This window comes from Acyrthosiphon pisum, unplaced genomic scaffold (genome assembly GCF_005508785.2).
Source record: "Acyrthosiphon pisum isolate AL4f unplaced genomic scaffold, pea_aphid_22Mar2018_4r6ur Scaffold_20960;HRSCAF=22641, whole genome shotgun sequence".
In the NCBI taxonomy this organism is placed as follows: Eukaryota; Metazoa; Arthropoda; class Insecta; order Hemiptera; family Aphididae; genus Acyrthosiphon; species Acyrthosiphon pisum.
The window spans coordinates 27,496-42,202 of NW_021770374.1; the positions used below are offsets into that span (position 1 = coordinate 27,496).

The following is a 14,707-nucleotide window of genomic DNA, read 5'->3' on the forward strand; positions in this document are numbered from 1 at the left end:
GTTAGATGTTTCTTAAGTTAATATTTTTAAAATAAACTTTAACTAAAGTATTAATATAATATATAATATATTACAATTACCAATTTCATAATTATAAGTGTACATATGAATAAATAACATTATGTAAACGAGAAAAAGTAATAACACTGCAGTTGTACATATTAAGTGAGAATTAATTTTGACGACTCCAAGTAACGAATTTGTCTAATCTTACTGTAAAATTGAACTATCAGTTGGATAGTTTTTTGGTTATATTTTTTAGATGGTCAAAATGTTTAATATTTATTTATTATAATATAATTTTAATGTCAACAATATAACTAATCGTATATGTAATCGATATGTTCATGAAAAGTTGTCCATTTCATGAAGTGGAAACGGTAAATAATATTATACTGTGTGTCCAGAAAAACACTAAAATATTCAAGTTGTTTTAAATATAAAAAAAGAAAAATTATAAACGTTCAGTAGGTAGATCACGTTAGTTTAAAATTGAAGTGCACCCATATAAAATTTAAAGGTAAAATCTTATCTAGGTAATATCATAGGATTTTTATTATATTTTAATTTTAAAGCGAGTTATGAGTATTTTAGGATACCATAACGACAACTGCCGTCACATATCTCATTTATGTTTAATGTTAACTGGGTAACTAAGTAATCTGAAAGTCATGCCTGTAAGCTGTAAGTAAGACCGTGATTGAGTATAGCCTGTATAGGTATCTTCTTACAACCAAAATATATAAGATCGTTTGTAATATGTTTTTAATGCCACGTAGGTACGCAAGTGATGTAAATAATATTACAATATTGTTGGTTAGAGTGGGTGCGTGGAGCGACGGTCTGATGTGTAGTGTGTCGGTATCGGTGAAATGGGATGTATGCCATGGTATTATGGTTTAGTAGGATAAATTCATTATACCAGTGCGTTTATTTTTCTATAATGGATTTGAACATTTCATTTCATGACCAAAAATGCGACGCTGCCACAGTTCCTCAATTCCACGACATTAATATTATTGTGGTATTTGTGTCGTCATGGTAGTGGGACGGAGCGGAAGCGAACGCACTACGTTGGCGTCGCTCAATTACCGGGAATCGGAGGCGGCGTCGTCGCAGTGGTATTCAAAGAAATAATAAATAATTATCGTTCCCGTGTTGGTACACTGTTTAAAAAAAACCTTGAACTATGCAAGCTCGGCGCGACAGTAGCCTCTATCGAGGTACTAGCGGAGTCGCCGCTTAATGTGTGTTACGGGCGACGTGCCGGCACCATTAGATTCTACCACACCACAAGCGCATGTGCGTTGGCTGGGAAGTGAGTAAGTACTAAGTTCCGTCTTTGTTCGGCCGATTTCACTTAGCTCACGCACGCGCAAAGTGTTCGCGTCACACACACACCTGCACGCCAACTCGGTAGCACGTATAACATTCACGTAAGCTAGCACACCGACGCACGCACCAAAAGCAAACTCACGCACACGCAAACGGGCGCCTGGTATTATGTTGGCGAGCTCCGCGACCCGCTGCCCGACCACCGATACACCACCACATCAATGATCTGGTAGACACCGTTCGTATTCATTCGACATTCGTCCGTCGACATTGCCGCCCGTACCTCGTTGTCCGAGACGTTCCCACCGTTCTACGATTCCCGTTGTTCCTGAATTGGCCACTGACAGCACTGCGTGACCTGTTCGGCGTAGTTCGTTGAATAACATTATTAACATAATATTATAAATTAATATTTATACAGTTGTCGCCGTTGCTGGTTTGTTTTTTACTTTTTTCAAGTGCCATTACCAAGGTGTTATATTATTTTTGTCGAATAACGTAATTTATCGTATTTGCCCTTCCCACGACTCGATGAACACTTCAAAAATGGCTTCTGCGATCAGCGCTCCAGCAAACGAAGGTAACGATATTAAATCGATGGTTATAACAATTTAACGTAATTTGGTTTTAATTTTTTTTTCTGTTAGACAAGATTGTAGGCTATATCGTCCTCGGTTTAGTTATCTTGATTAATATTGATTATTATTATTTATTCGATATTGTTGTTGTTATTATTATCGTCATTACCATGACGTATTGGGGATTGCCCACACGCCTAATACTATAAATATTAAATTATTATAGTATTCATGGTATAAGAATCATAGTATTTTATGTACATGTTATCATAAATCATAATACTGTAATACTTAATATTTACTTCTATTGATAACTAATGATCAACATGATTACGAGATCTAATAATAGTATTTACAATAAGTTACATTTGTAACAAAATTGTCTTTTTGGAATCAGGAAAATCTTTTCTGTGTTTTTCGATTGCTTGCAGAATATATTGCAGTTGTTCTTGTTGATTTATAAGAGTTCCATTAAATGATGTCATCAATGCTATACCTCTTTCAGCTGCATCATTAACCACTTTGAGAGCTTTTACTTTTTTATATCCATCCAGAAATTCTGTACTATTTTTCCAAGTACTTGGGTGTGTCGTTAAAAAGTCAGTTTTAATGTTAAAAACCGTAAAAAGTTAATGTGTATTATTTGTAACAAAATCATTTAATTCACAATTTGAAATACTATGTTCTAGTATTTGTATTCTGTGTTCAAGAACATCAGTCCCAATTTTATCTAGAGACTTTATTCTTCACGTGCAGTTAAAGTAGAACTTTGTTGAATAGAATAATTATTATCAAAATGTAAATTAAAAAACTTACATAATGTTTGACGATTTGATGGCAGTTTGTTCCCAAATATAGTTTCCGATGTTGATGCAACTAACCAAATATCTCGATTTTTCAATGAAGACTAAGGTATAAATTATTATTATTTATTACATTATTCTTTAAGTAAATATTGGTGTTTAAAATAAAATAGGTACTTACTCGAGTCATAATGAGAATAATAAAACAATAAGCAGATTTAAAAATGTATAAAATAATCTTCTCTATACGTCCGTAGTCCGTACACATAAATGTATTAAACAACACTAAACACTAAAATAGTACCGTCATACCAGTATCAAAAGATAAACTGACCAGAAAATTAGATTACATTAATACAATATTGTTATCGATATAAATAACTACTTAGTACATACCTTACCTATATCCATTATCGAATTTTTATAGTACAATTATAGATGTAATAGCCATATAGATGTAATTGCCTTGAGCGAATATTATTTGACTTGCACCAAACTTTCAACAAAGCATTTTTACACCAAATGGAACAATATTAAACCATGAGACATGATTAAAAAAAAAAAAAATAAAAATGTTGGTCTCTTTGGAACATAAATTCATTATGATAATTTCTAAATAATATTTTGATATTATATTATTTATTGATATTTCGTAGGCATGGATTTCAGAAAAAATATATTACATAAAAAAAAGAAAAAATGTTCTTGTAATTTTAATTATTCAAAATGTTTACATTGAAAGTCCATAAATTATTTTCCGATAAATATATTTTTTTATTATTCATAGTACCTACCTATAATTTAATTATATTAAAACATAATTTTATAATTAAATTACAGGGATAAATGTAAAAAATGAACACGTTGATCCTGAAATAAATGCTATGGCTCTCAAAATGAAAGAAAATTATCAAAAAAATGCAAAAAAGCAACAGTCCGCTTCTCCGGAAAATGTTTATATAAACAGAGCCGGTAAAGCAGTAATATTGACTAATGCACAAATTACAACGAATAACACACAAAAAAATCAAGACAAATTATCCAAAGATTGTGAAGATGTAGAAAGTATAAAAGGTAAGCAATCAGGAGTTAAATTCATGTTTTGAAACTTTTTATGAAAACACTATATCTTATGTTCTTTTATGCAATGTAGGTAGATTTTCGTGGAAATTAATTGCTGGATACCATGTACCCTATATCGTTAGAGTAATTAATGGTGAACAGTTAAAATTTGTATCTGTACGTATGGCTGAAACTCAGCTACTCAGCAACTATTTACATTATTTACATGAAGATATTTATACATGCACATCAGTAAGAGGTTATTTTATTACTGAATCAGAAGCTAAATTATTGAATAATATCAACAAAAAACATGCCGACCATATATACGGGAAAAAAGTATTTTTTGCAGGAAAAGATTATGTTGTGCGATTAGAAGACGTTAATGAATTTTATGCGTTCGTAGAAGTATGTTATAAAAAATTACAGTGCAATATTACTACAGGCCGCAGAGGGAAATGTGGTTTTATTCGTATTAACTCTGAATTTGTTGTGCCATATTGTATCAAAGATAACCAAAAATATGTCCCACTCTTCTACTTTAAAGGTGAAACAGATAACCTAAGACATCGAGCTGTACAATTAAAAAATTGGAACTTGGCATATCTCAAGTTTTGTTGCAAAGTTCAGCTTATCAGAAATGTGTTGTTTGCCAGTGATTCTTGTACAGTGGCCAGTCTTGATGATATCAAAAATTATTATCCACCGGAAACTAATTTTGAGGAATATTGGCCAGCTAAGTTGGTTGATACACAACTGCTAATTAATCCGAAGTCTACCCATGTAAATCCACCTGGTTCCTGGATCAGAGCACCCCCTGAAGTAGGACCTGCTGAAAACACTATTGCTCACACTTCAACAGCACCAGCATCATTACCACCGAGTATGCCAGTTATGATGAACACATATCAAAACGAATGGCCAGCAAACCAAATGGTATACATTGTGTTATATAAATATAAATATTAAATTTCATTTTTATTTTTGGTTCTTCAAATAAATTGTGGCTTGTGTTTTCACAATGTATTCAAATGTATAATTTATTTTATGCTTATAATCACTTTTAGTATTAACTATTAAATATTAATAAATAATGTATCTATAGATAAAAAGGTGGGTAAGTGGATGTCACTCTGCTGTACAGTAAATTACAAGTGGGTCACTGTATAATGGATGGTATTAAGTTTGAATTCAATGTAATAATATCATTGTATAAGAAAAAAGATTCTGAGCGGAGACGGTATGTCAGTCTAGGTATAAGACATAATATTATAGGTATATGGTATTAAAAAAAAAATGACCTATAATAGGTACCTACAATAAATTCCAAATGAATCATATCACAATATCCATTAGGTACTTATAACGCGTTATACATGAACAACAAACCGTGATACTGTCATAGATATATAATAGTATACTGAAGAAGTCTCAAGTATACCACGAAATATATTATACAATCACAACAAAATAACTAAAATAGTTATTCCAGGTTTTTAATATGTAATTTCGTCCAAATTTGAACTTAAAATGACTATAAAAATAAACTGTATACATTTCTTTTTTAGATTTTTTGGTAACAGAATTAATTACTTACGTGGAATCTTGTTCTAAATTTTTAATTCTTAGATACAAAAGTTGAAAATTTTATAAATTTTGAACTACAAAATAATTATTCACATTAAAATTTAATAAATTTTGTCAAAATTCGATCTTTAAATGCTTATAAAAAAAATTGTGCCTATGTATTTTTAATACTTTTCAACTACTATTGTTACAATATATCAGGAGCCTTGCATTAAATTTTCACGCATTTTTACCAAACAAATAAAATTGTATTGATATTTATAGAAAAAAAAATTAAAAAAATTGAAAAATGACAATGTCCGTAAGCAGCTCAAAAAGAGTCAAGTTATTTTCAAATTTTTATCGTGTATAGAAAATTCTAATATAATCATTCAGTGAAATTTTTAAGTACCTACAGTCATTCGTTTTTTAATTAAAATAAAATAAGAAAATCGTTACGTAAGAAATCGAGTGAATATTAAATGTTGTAAAAATATGAATTTCAAACGCTCATAAAAATTTAATTTGAGTTTCTTATAGACATTTTTTTTTTTAATAAAGGTAGATTATCCTATAAGGAATCTTGTATTACATTTTAAAAAAAAAGGAACATTTTTACAAATTATCAATTCAAAATAATTTGCTAATTTTCGTGATTTTTACATATTTTGTCAATTTTTGAACTTTAAATGCTAATAAAAAAAAACTGTGACTAAGGATTTTTAATATTTTTAAAATCTCATTTTAACAATATAGTAGGAGCCTTGTATTAAATTTTTAAGTATTTTTACTCAAAAAATAAAGTTTTATTGACATTCATAGAAAAAAAAACTAATTATTAAAATAAATAACCTTCTTGTATTTTTATTTAATACAAATCATTATTATAAACTAATGGATTAATTATTGTCATTCCTCGTTTGGTAATACAAACAATTGACGTTTTTTTTTTACACTTTTTTGTTGACTAAAAGTAATGTTGATATATTAATAAATAATTATTAAAAAATAAAGTATAAAGCTTTTCTTTTCTTTGAAATTGTTTTAAAATTACGAGTCCAGCTATTAATAAGTTGGATCATTTTATAAATTAATATATTTTGGTACTTCAATAAAGTTAATTTAAAATGTAATAAAAGTATTGACTACAAGTTTTGAATGTGTGATATAATAATTAATTGTTTGAATTCAATAATGGATATTAATATTACATTGTAATATATATTAGCAAATTAACAAATTTTTTATATTTAGTTTTTATTGGATTTTCAGGGTTCAACGATGTCTCTAGGCATTAGTTTGGTAAACAGCGTGGATCAAGTTGTACCACCACCGCCTTTAGTCCGTGCAGGCAGTACCGCACCAGTAATGGGGTAAGTGTTATCAAAATAATACAAATAATCAAATTTGTAAATATCTAAAAACAGAAAAAAAAATATTTATGCTTATAGTAATACTGTCTCATACTCCAACGTTGTACTTATTAGCCAATGTATAACAACTATGTACAATCCAATGACAAATGGCAATGTTATGTCACATTCAAGTCAAATGAGACAAGTCTACACTCAACGTCCTAACAAAAGTCAAGCCCAACAACAACAGTTGCTGCAACAACAGCAGATACAACAGCAACAACAAATTATTACCACTCCTCAAACTCGGAAGCCATATAGTGGCCAATCTGTGCATGGTCGTTTAACCAACACACAACAGCGCAACGCATTGAGGAATGCTCGGCCTGTTGTAACTGCTCCGCCCTTAGAAATCATTGACTTATCGTCCCCACCATCCAGCCCTGTTCCTCCAGCTGCACAGGAGAATCCTCTTCGTCCTAATATTGCATGGGAATTGACTAGAATACCGGAACGTATGTGGGCGCATGACACATTTAATAATGATGCATATAAGGTTAATGATATTTAATATTTTAAAATTGACTGAATTTATTGGGGCTTAGAATAAAATAATATGGAATATTTTTTTACTTCTTACAATCGTTTCAAAATGTATTATTTATCAATTGCGATACAACAATAAGTAACAGGCCTGTATGTTATTAAATTAAATGCAGAGTAGTGTTAACACAAAACCTTTCTATTTCGATTTATTTGCAACATAGAATACCGAATATTTGTTTTTAAAATTATTATAATACTTGTAATACGTCCACCAGTTTGTATTTAAAAAATAAATAATAAATATTTATATTTATATGTGTAACACAGATCCAAAGGGCAACACTTCAAAAGAGAATTATCCACTGCATAAACGCTAAACCATACATATATTCGGATATGATGGTGACATTAGACGATTTAGTCCAGAATGTATTGCCTTTGTGTACAGTCGCGAGATGCGCTTACATCTTAAACAAATACTTGAAAACGACACTATTCATTGGAAATTCGTAAGTGTCTGCTCCTCCTTTTAATAATTATTATCCCTCCTACTACTCATCCAACAGTGTTGGTAAGAGGTTAATAAATTACCACCGTCGTTTGTTTGACAGCAAGCAGTTGGCTGTGTTGCGGGAAAATGGACGCATCAGGTCGATGTACCCGGATGAAACACCCATGGTCAAGCTACAAGATGTCACGCATGTTTTGCCGCAATTAAAGGCATTGGTGTTAAAGAATGATGAACAAATACAACAATATCAAGCTGCTGCAGCTGCTGCGGGTGGCCCGGCCAAAAGACCACGCACCAGCTAGAAAGGGCCGTGCACGGTTGAAGCCGACCCGACTGGTAAAAGCTGCTGGCGGGCAGTAGCAGCAATAGCAGTGGTGCAACTTCCACCCCCGCCGTCATCACCGGTTGGAACTCACCGATCGTGGCTGACAGCAACGGTTGGTTTAACGCCGGTGCTGGTCTGTCCCGATCGCCGGACCCGCATCATACACCGCACCCGCTGATGTAAATAATAGCTACCAGAGCCGAAGCAACTAACCTCCACCCCTGCCTTACATGTAAGAACTACTACCACAACTGAGCATAGGCATCTGTGTGTCTATGGAATGTGCACTACATCGTTGTTCCCCATCATTTCTTATCGCTTTTTGTTCTCGTTATTCGCGTTTTCCCACGTTATTGTCGGTAAAATATTTCAGCGCATTATTATTATTTATTATTAACTGAATTCCTGGCAAATTAAGATTTTTGTTTTGACTAGATCGACGACAAGATACTAATTCTGAATACTTACTATATTATGCTTGGGTGCCTTGTTCCTATAAATAATATGTGTACATAGTTTTTAGCGATAATAAACCTCATAAAAAATTACGCATAGAATAACAGTTATTCTATGCGTCATTTTTTAAGTAATTTACTTACGTATTGTGATTTGTGATGATTATTAATAAATATCTTGCGATGTTGATATCTTGACAGTTCAGTGAGTAATTTCATTTTTAAGGGTTTTCGGTGGTTTATTAATTATGAGGGCGCTATGATGTTATGTTTCAATAATATTACGTGCCTAATATTATAAATTACGTCGATGAATGGATTCTGTTACAAATTCCTGAAAATCGATAAGTACGAATAACAGGACTTTCAAACATTATAATAACGTTATGATTATAACGTTATATTTGACAAAAAACGATTGAAATTTGTAAACGTTATTGTAACGGAATGCGATAATCAGAAATAATTAAATGCCGCAAAACAAAGCATAACAATTAACGAAATATATTACAATACATCATTGAACAAAACATAATGCAAAATGTAATTTATAGAATATCATTAAACGAAAAATAACCCAAAATTTAGTTTATAGAATACCATCCCATTGTGCAATGGAAATTACATAACATCGATGCTCTGTTGAAAAACACATCACCAAATAATATAAGCACGATATTATAAAACTACTAGCTGATCCCGTGCACTTCGTTACCCGTTAAATGTACAAACTGTTTATGACTCAAACTTTGTTCAATGCGTTATTGGTGTGTGATGTTCTAGATTTATCTTAACTTTTCTGTTGCCCAGGATAAAAATTCTGATTCACAGCAGTACATTATCAGGTAGGCAATCTACCTGCGGTAGATCGCGGACCCCGTGCTATTTGTACGTAAGTGTATAATTTAACTCTACGCAATATCAAAGTTATACCAAGTTTGTCGTTTTTACTTAATTCCAACTACGATGGATTAATATAATCAATTAATACAAAAACCTAACCTAACCGTACTAAAATTCAATGAGTAAAAAAAAACAAATTTAACCATTTTTAAATTAGCCTATCTTCTTTCTAGTGGTCTAATCTACCCAATTAAGGGGCCATAACTCCGGAATTACTTATAGCACAGCATACAAACTTAGATAATAGCCGATTCTCAGACATATAATTATTATATTGATACAAATAATAATAAAAAAAAGATTGAGGATTGTATGTATTTTTGTATGTTGTATATATTATTTTTTTTTTTTTTTTTATATATAACCAATACCTTAGCAACCATTTATAAACAATTATTTCTACCGTAAATTATCAAAATCCCCGTTTGAGCACTTCTTTTATTTTTTTCTGGACAACCCTTATCACTTAGGGGTATGAAAAATAGATGTTAGCCGATTCTCATACCTACTGAATATGCACAAAAAATTTCATCAAAATCTGTCAAGCCATTTCGGAGGAGTATGGCAACGAAAACTGTGACACGAGAATTTTATATATTAGATTTTATATAAATAATGTTTTTTTTGTTAATAACTAATATTCTATAAACGTTTTTGATTCATCATTGACACGATATTACAATAAAACATGTACACGATATCATATAATTGTTATATAATTATAATATTTATATGTCAACAACTAACACTCTTTAAATATTTATGAACGATTGCAAAGATTAAGAACTGTTTCGTGTCCGTCAGGCGTCAGTATTGTTGTATGGAAAAGTTATACAATAGAATAAAGAGTAAGATAGGTTTCTATATTATTATGTTGAAATAACATGAAATATTAATTTTAATTAGTAATATTTTTACTTTAGGTATGTACCTATTAGTAAAATAACATGATTCAAAATCATACATTTCTTTTTTTCTAATACTTTATAGAGGAAAGAAAATTAGACATATCTACATTATGTGAACAAAATTACTAATTACCTACTTATTTAACATATGAACCATAATAATCGTATTTGTCGTCACCATCGTAAAGCATAATCACATTACATTTTTTGAAGTAGAAAATAGACAATTAAACAAAGGAAACCTAAAGGCTGTACGTCACCTATTAGCCATGATACACCATTGCCCCTAATGGGAGAACTTTGGGGGACTTAGATCAAAACAATTTAGGTTATTTGCACCTATGTGGATATAACACCAATCGAAAATTGTAAACCACTTGGTATACCTAATAAGCCGGGTTTGTAAGTTCATATATCTGCATTTTTTTTTTGACTACCTAATTACGATTTATAAAGATGACAAAGCTATTTTAACTTCACAAGTATTAATTTTATCATTTATTTTATTAATTTTGACTGTTAAATATATAAAAATACTTTTAAAATGTATGGATTTACCTATTCTTATTATTTTAAAAACTGGTCATAATTTTTTTACATAATGCCTATTTTGAGTGCATAATTTAAAAATATTAGGGCATATAAATGCATATTTTGTCAATTTTTAGTGCATATATGCACCTTAGCCCTCATGCCCCCCCCCCACAATTTGCGCCTATACTCGCCCTTGGTGCTGCTCCTGACTACCACAACTATATAATACAATTATTTTAAATTTTTAGAAAACAACATTATGGTATCGTATACATGTTTCATTGTAACATCGTGTCATTGATAAATCATAAACATTTAAAGAATGTTAGCTAACATAGTAGTTGACATATAAATATTATAATTATATAAAAATTATATGATATCGTATTCATGTTTTATTTTAATATCGTGTCAATGATGAATTAAAAACGCTTATAGAATATTAGTTATTAACAAAAAAAACATTATTTTTATAAAACAGTTTTATAATATCGTGCTGATATTATTTGGTGATGTTTTTTTGAAACCTATATTCAACATAGCATCAATGTTATGCAACTTCCATTGCACAGTGTGTATCTACGTGTTGAAAACAGGCATTCACGTGAGTATATAATATTTTGTGTTTAATCAGCTGCCGATAGTGCAATAGTGCTATAGTGCTATCGTGTGTTGAATTAATTTGTAGTTCATTACAACAACAAATATTATTTTCGTTTAATAATAAAAATTATTAAAATTTGTACGATAACAAAACAGTTTTAATATGTTAAAAAATATTATATTATATTCAATGTTTTAATACTGATTTATGAGTATTATCATAATAGTATTTCTAAACAATCGTATTACTCACATAGTGTGTTTATAGCATACCGTCCCCTAGATGCAGTCTTCGACGATAGACGATAGACCACTTTGAAACCTTCCTAGTCATAAAAAGCCATACTTTTATAATAGTGTTATACACCTAACCTACAAGTAAGTGAATTTCAGTCTAAACGAATGGCCGAACACTATAATAATACAATATGAACCAATAGCATAGCTCAAATAAAGATAAAACTCCGATTTAATGTGAATATAGTCGTAGTGTAATTAAGATAAGTAATATCACTGAAAAATATGTTATTTAATTAAGTAATTTATTATTGTTGGTACTTACAAAATATGATATGTATATATATATTTATAGTATAAAGATTAGGTATATTATATTTTGTACCATATATTTTAGCGTAAACTCATATTATTATTACCTATAGACAATACTAAATCAAACTTGTAAATATTAAAAACGTAGGTATCTTGTTAAATTTTTATTTATTCGTGTTACACCACAACAATTTCTTATAATATCAGTTCGTTTTAAGTGAAATCTAATGAATAATACTAATTATTAATTATATCTGCTCACAATCGTGTAATTTTTTTTAACCGGTGATTGCAATATTGTGTTAACCGTTATTGGTACAAAGTTTTACGAACGAAAGTCTTCTAGAATGAACTTTAATGTTGACATTTCGCAAAGACTATTACCATATAATATATCATCGGATCTTCTTAATAGCAGTTTTAGAGAAATCGATTAAAATATAAAAAAAAAACTGCTTCAGGAAGTCAAATATTTGTTGCTAGACATTAATTATTGCCATTATTATATTAATTATAGAACCTGATTTAATAATAAATAAAATCAATTGTTATGTATTTTATATGGTTTTTCACGATGTTTTAATTTTTCTGTGAGTTATTAGCAGGGTTGGGTGAATTTATGTATAAAAGTTTTATACACCATGATGTATTATACATTTCTATACATGTATAAAACGTATAAATTGTTATTTCTATTTTTCTTTAATTAAATTTTTAAATTATTATTTAACATTTTTTATGCATACCTAGAGCATAAATAATAATTGTTTTTACTGTAATTTGGATAACTTCTTAGAATTTAATAACTAATTTTGTATTGTTTATGTAATTAATAATTATTACTATTCTTAGTTTCTTACTTTATTTATTATTAGTAGTAGAAAATGTGTATTTAGTAGGTATTTACTATTCAGTATTTACTTTTTACAAATAAATCTAAGCTGTAGTTATTATTAATTAAGTAGGTAATTAAGCATGCATATTGATATTGAATACAATTAAATAGTATAATTTTGCTTGATTTTCAAATATGAAATGTTATTTGACGACAAATTTTAAATTTATTCTCATAACTTACTGGAGGTTTTTCATCCATTCATTTTTCAATGGTATTACAATAGAAGTCTAATTACAAAATTTATTTTAAAGTTATAATGTTTTACAAAACCCTGTTCACAGATTAATATAGCTAGACGAGAGCCAACATGAGCACTGATCACATTATAATAACCGAACTTAAGTAATACATTGATTATCTTCGTGGTGTTGCATACGATTCTGAACTGCAAATATAAAGCTATGTACTTTCTTACCGGGATAGTCGAATTGCACTTACCAACTAAAAAAAAAATGGTCGAATTGCACTAGGGTTGAAAAATTGTAAAGGTCACTATGCACGTTCACGTTTATTATTATAATATTCAAGGGTGGGGAAGTTAATGATTTTCTTTAACTGAGTCAAGTTAAAAGTTAATATACACTTTTGTTAACTTTTTATTAAGTTAAAAAAACGTTAATTTGTTTACAAGGCTAACGTACTTAATTTCTTTTCAACCAAAAACTAAACAATAGACTATAGTGTTAATAATTTATATAATATTTCTTTAAAAGTTAGAATCGATGGGTCCATTTTAACTTTAAACAATCCATGGTAAGTATTTTTCGAAATGAATACAAAATAGACTGAAATAGTGAAATATAATAAATTTAAAAACAAAACAAATTAACTTAACTTACTTCTTAAAATGAAAAATTAATTCATTAATCTCACGTTAATTAAAAAATAAATTTAGTAAGTTAATAGTTAAGTTAATGAAAAGCCAAAAGTAACTAGATAAGTTAAAAAGCTAAAATTAAATTAACTTTTTAATATTTTTTTAATATGTTTACTGTCTTATAAATAGATAAAAATAAATTAATACATTTTACAATTTGCTTTGATTATTCTGATATCACGGGCACTCGATAGATCTTTATGCTACATGGTTATACTATTACCATAATATCGCATGTGTTGTAAGATTTTTATGGGCGAGAAAAATTGCCACTAAAAAAAACTATCGGGGGGGGGGGGAGGAAGAGGGCATTAAAAAAATGTGTACCCAGGGCCAGGGACCATAACCGGAACCGATAAGAACCGGTTCTGGAACCGGTTAACCTTAAAAATTTAGGAACCGGAACTGGAACCGGAACCTCTATTTCCAAAAATGAAAAACCGTAACCGTAACCTTAATTATAAAAGGGTTATTTAGGTTAGGGTAGACTAGTTATTTGGACTAGTAAAAGTAATACTATAGAAATGACTATCTTGTTTGTCCGTTTGCATGTTCAGAAAAATAAAAGTAAAATCTTTTAATGTTTTTTTTTTTTATTTTGTGTTATGACTAGTAATTCGTCGACGTAGAATCAGAGAGTCGTATCAACACTATCAACCAATTGATTATTAATAGAAATATACCTCTAGTTGAGTGAAAATATATAGTTATAAATAATAATACGGGCATAATATAATTCAACATTGTAAAACTAAAAATAGTAGATAAGAAAATCCATTTTATATGACATTTGTCGACGTGCGCCCGAGCTAGCACGGCGGCAGTCAGCAATGGAGATGTTGGTATTGTGTTTTAATGTTTTAATGTTTTTTAACTTTTCATATACCTTCTATTTT

At 29.7% G+C, this 14,707-nt stretch overlaps 1 protein-coding gene across 3 annotated transcripts; it reads left to right on the forward strand.

Moving 5' to 3' along the window:
- The first annotated feature begins 865 nt into the window (after positions 1-865).
- On the forward strand, positions 866-9,303 carry LOC100158898. 3 transcript variants are annotated; one of them, XM_029492173.1, is made up of 8 exons: positions 866-1,915; positions 2,755-2,825; positions 3,557-3,790; positions 3,870-4,714; positions 6,617-6,717; positions 6,796-7,255; positions 7,573-7,754; positions 7,857-9,303. In XM_029492173.1, the coding sequence occupies exons 3-8, from the start codon at positions 3,601-3,603 to the stop codon at positions 8,056-8,058; spliced, it is 1,980 nt and encodes a 659-aa protein (XP_029348033.1). In that variant the 5' UTR covers positions 866-1,915; positions 2,755-2,825; positions 3,557-3,600; the 3' UTR covers positions 8,059-9,303. The 3 variants fall into 3 exon arrangements, with proteins under 3 accessions (XP_029348033.1, XP_016658533.1, XP_029348032.1); XM_016803044.2 differs by lacking the exon at positions 2,755-2,825; XM_029492172.1 differs by lacking the exon at positions 866-1,915 and having other exon boundaries at positions 2,284-2,825.
- The last annotated feature ends 5,404 nt before the right edge of the window (positions 9,304-14,707 follow it).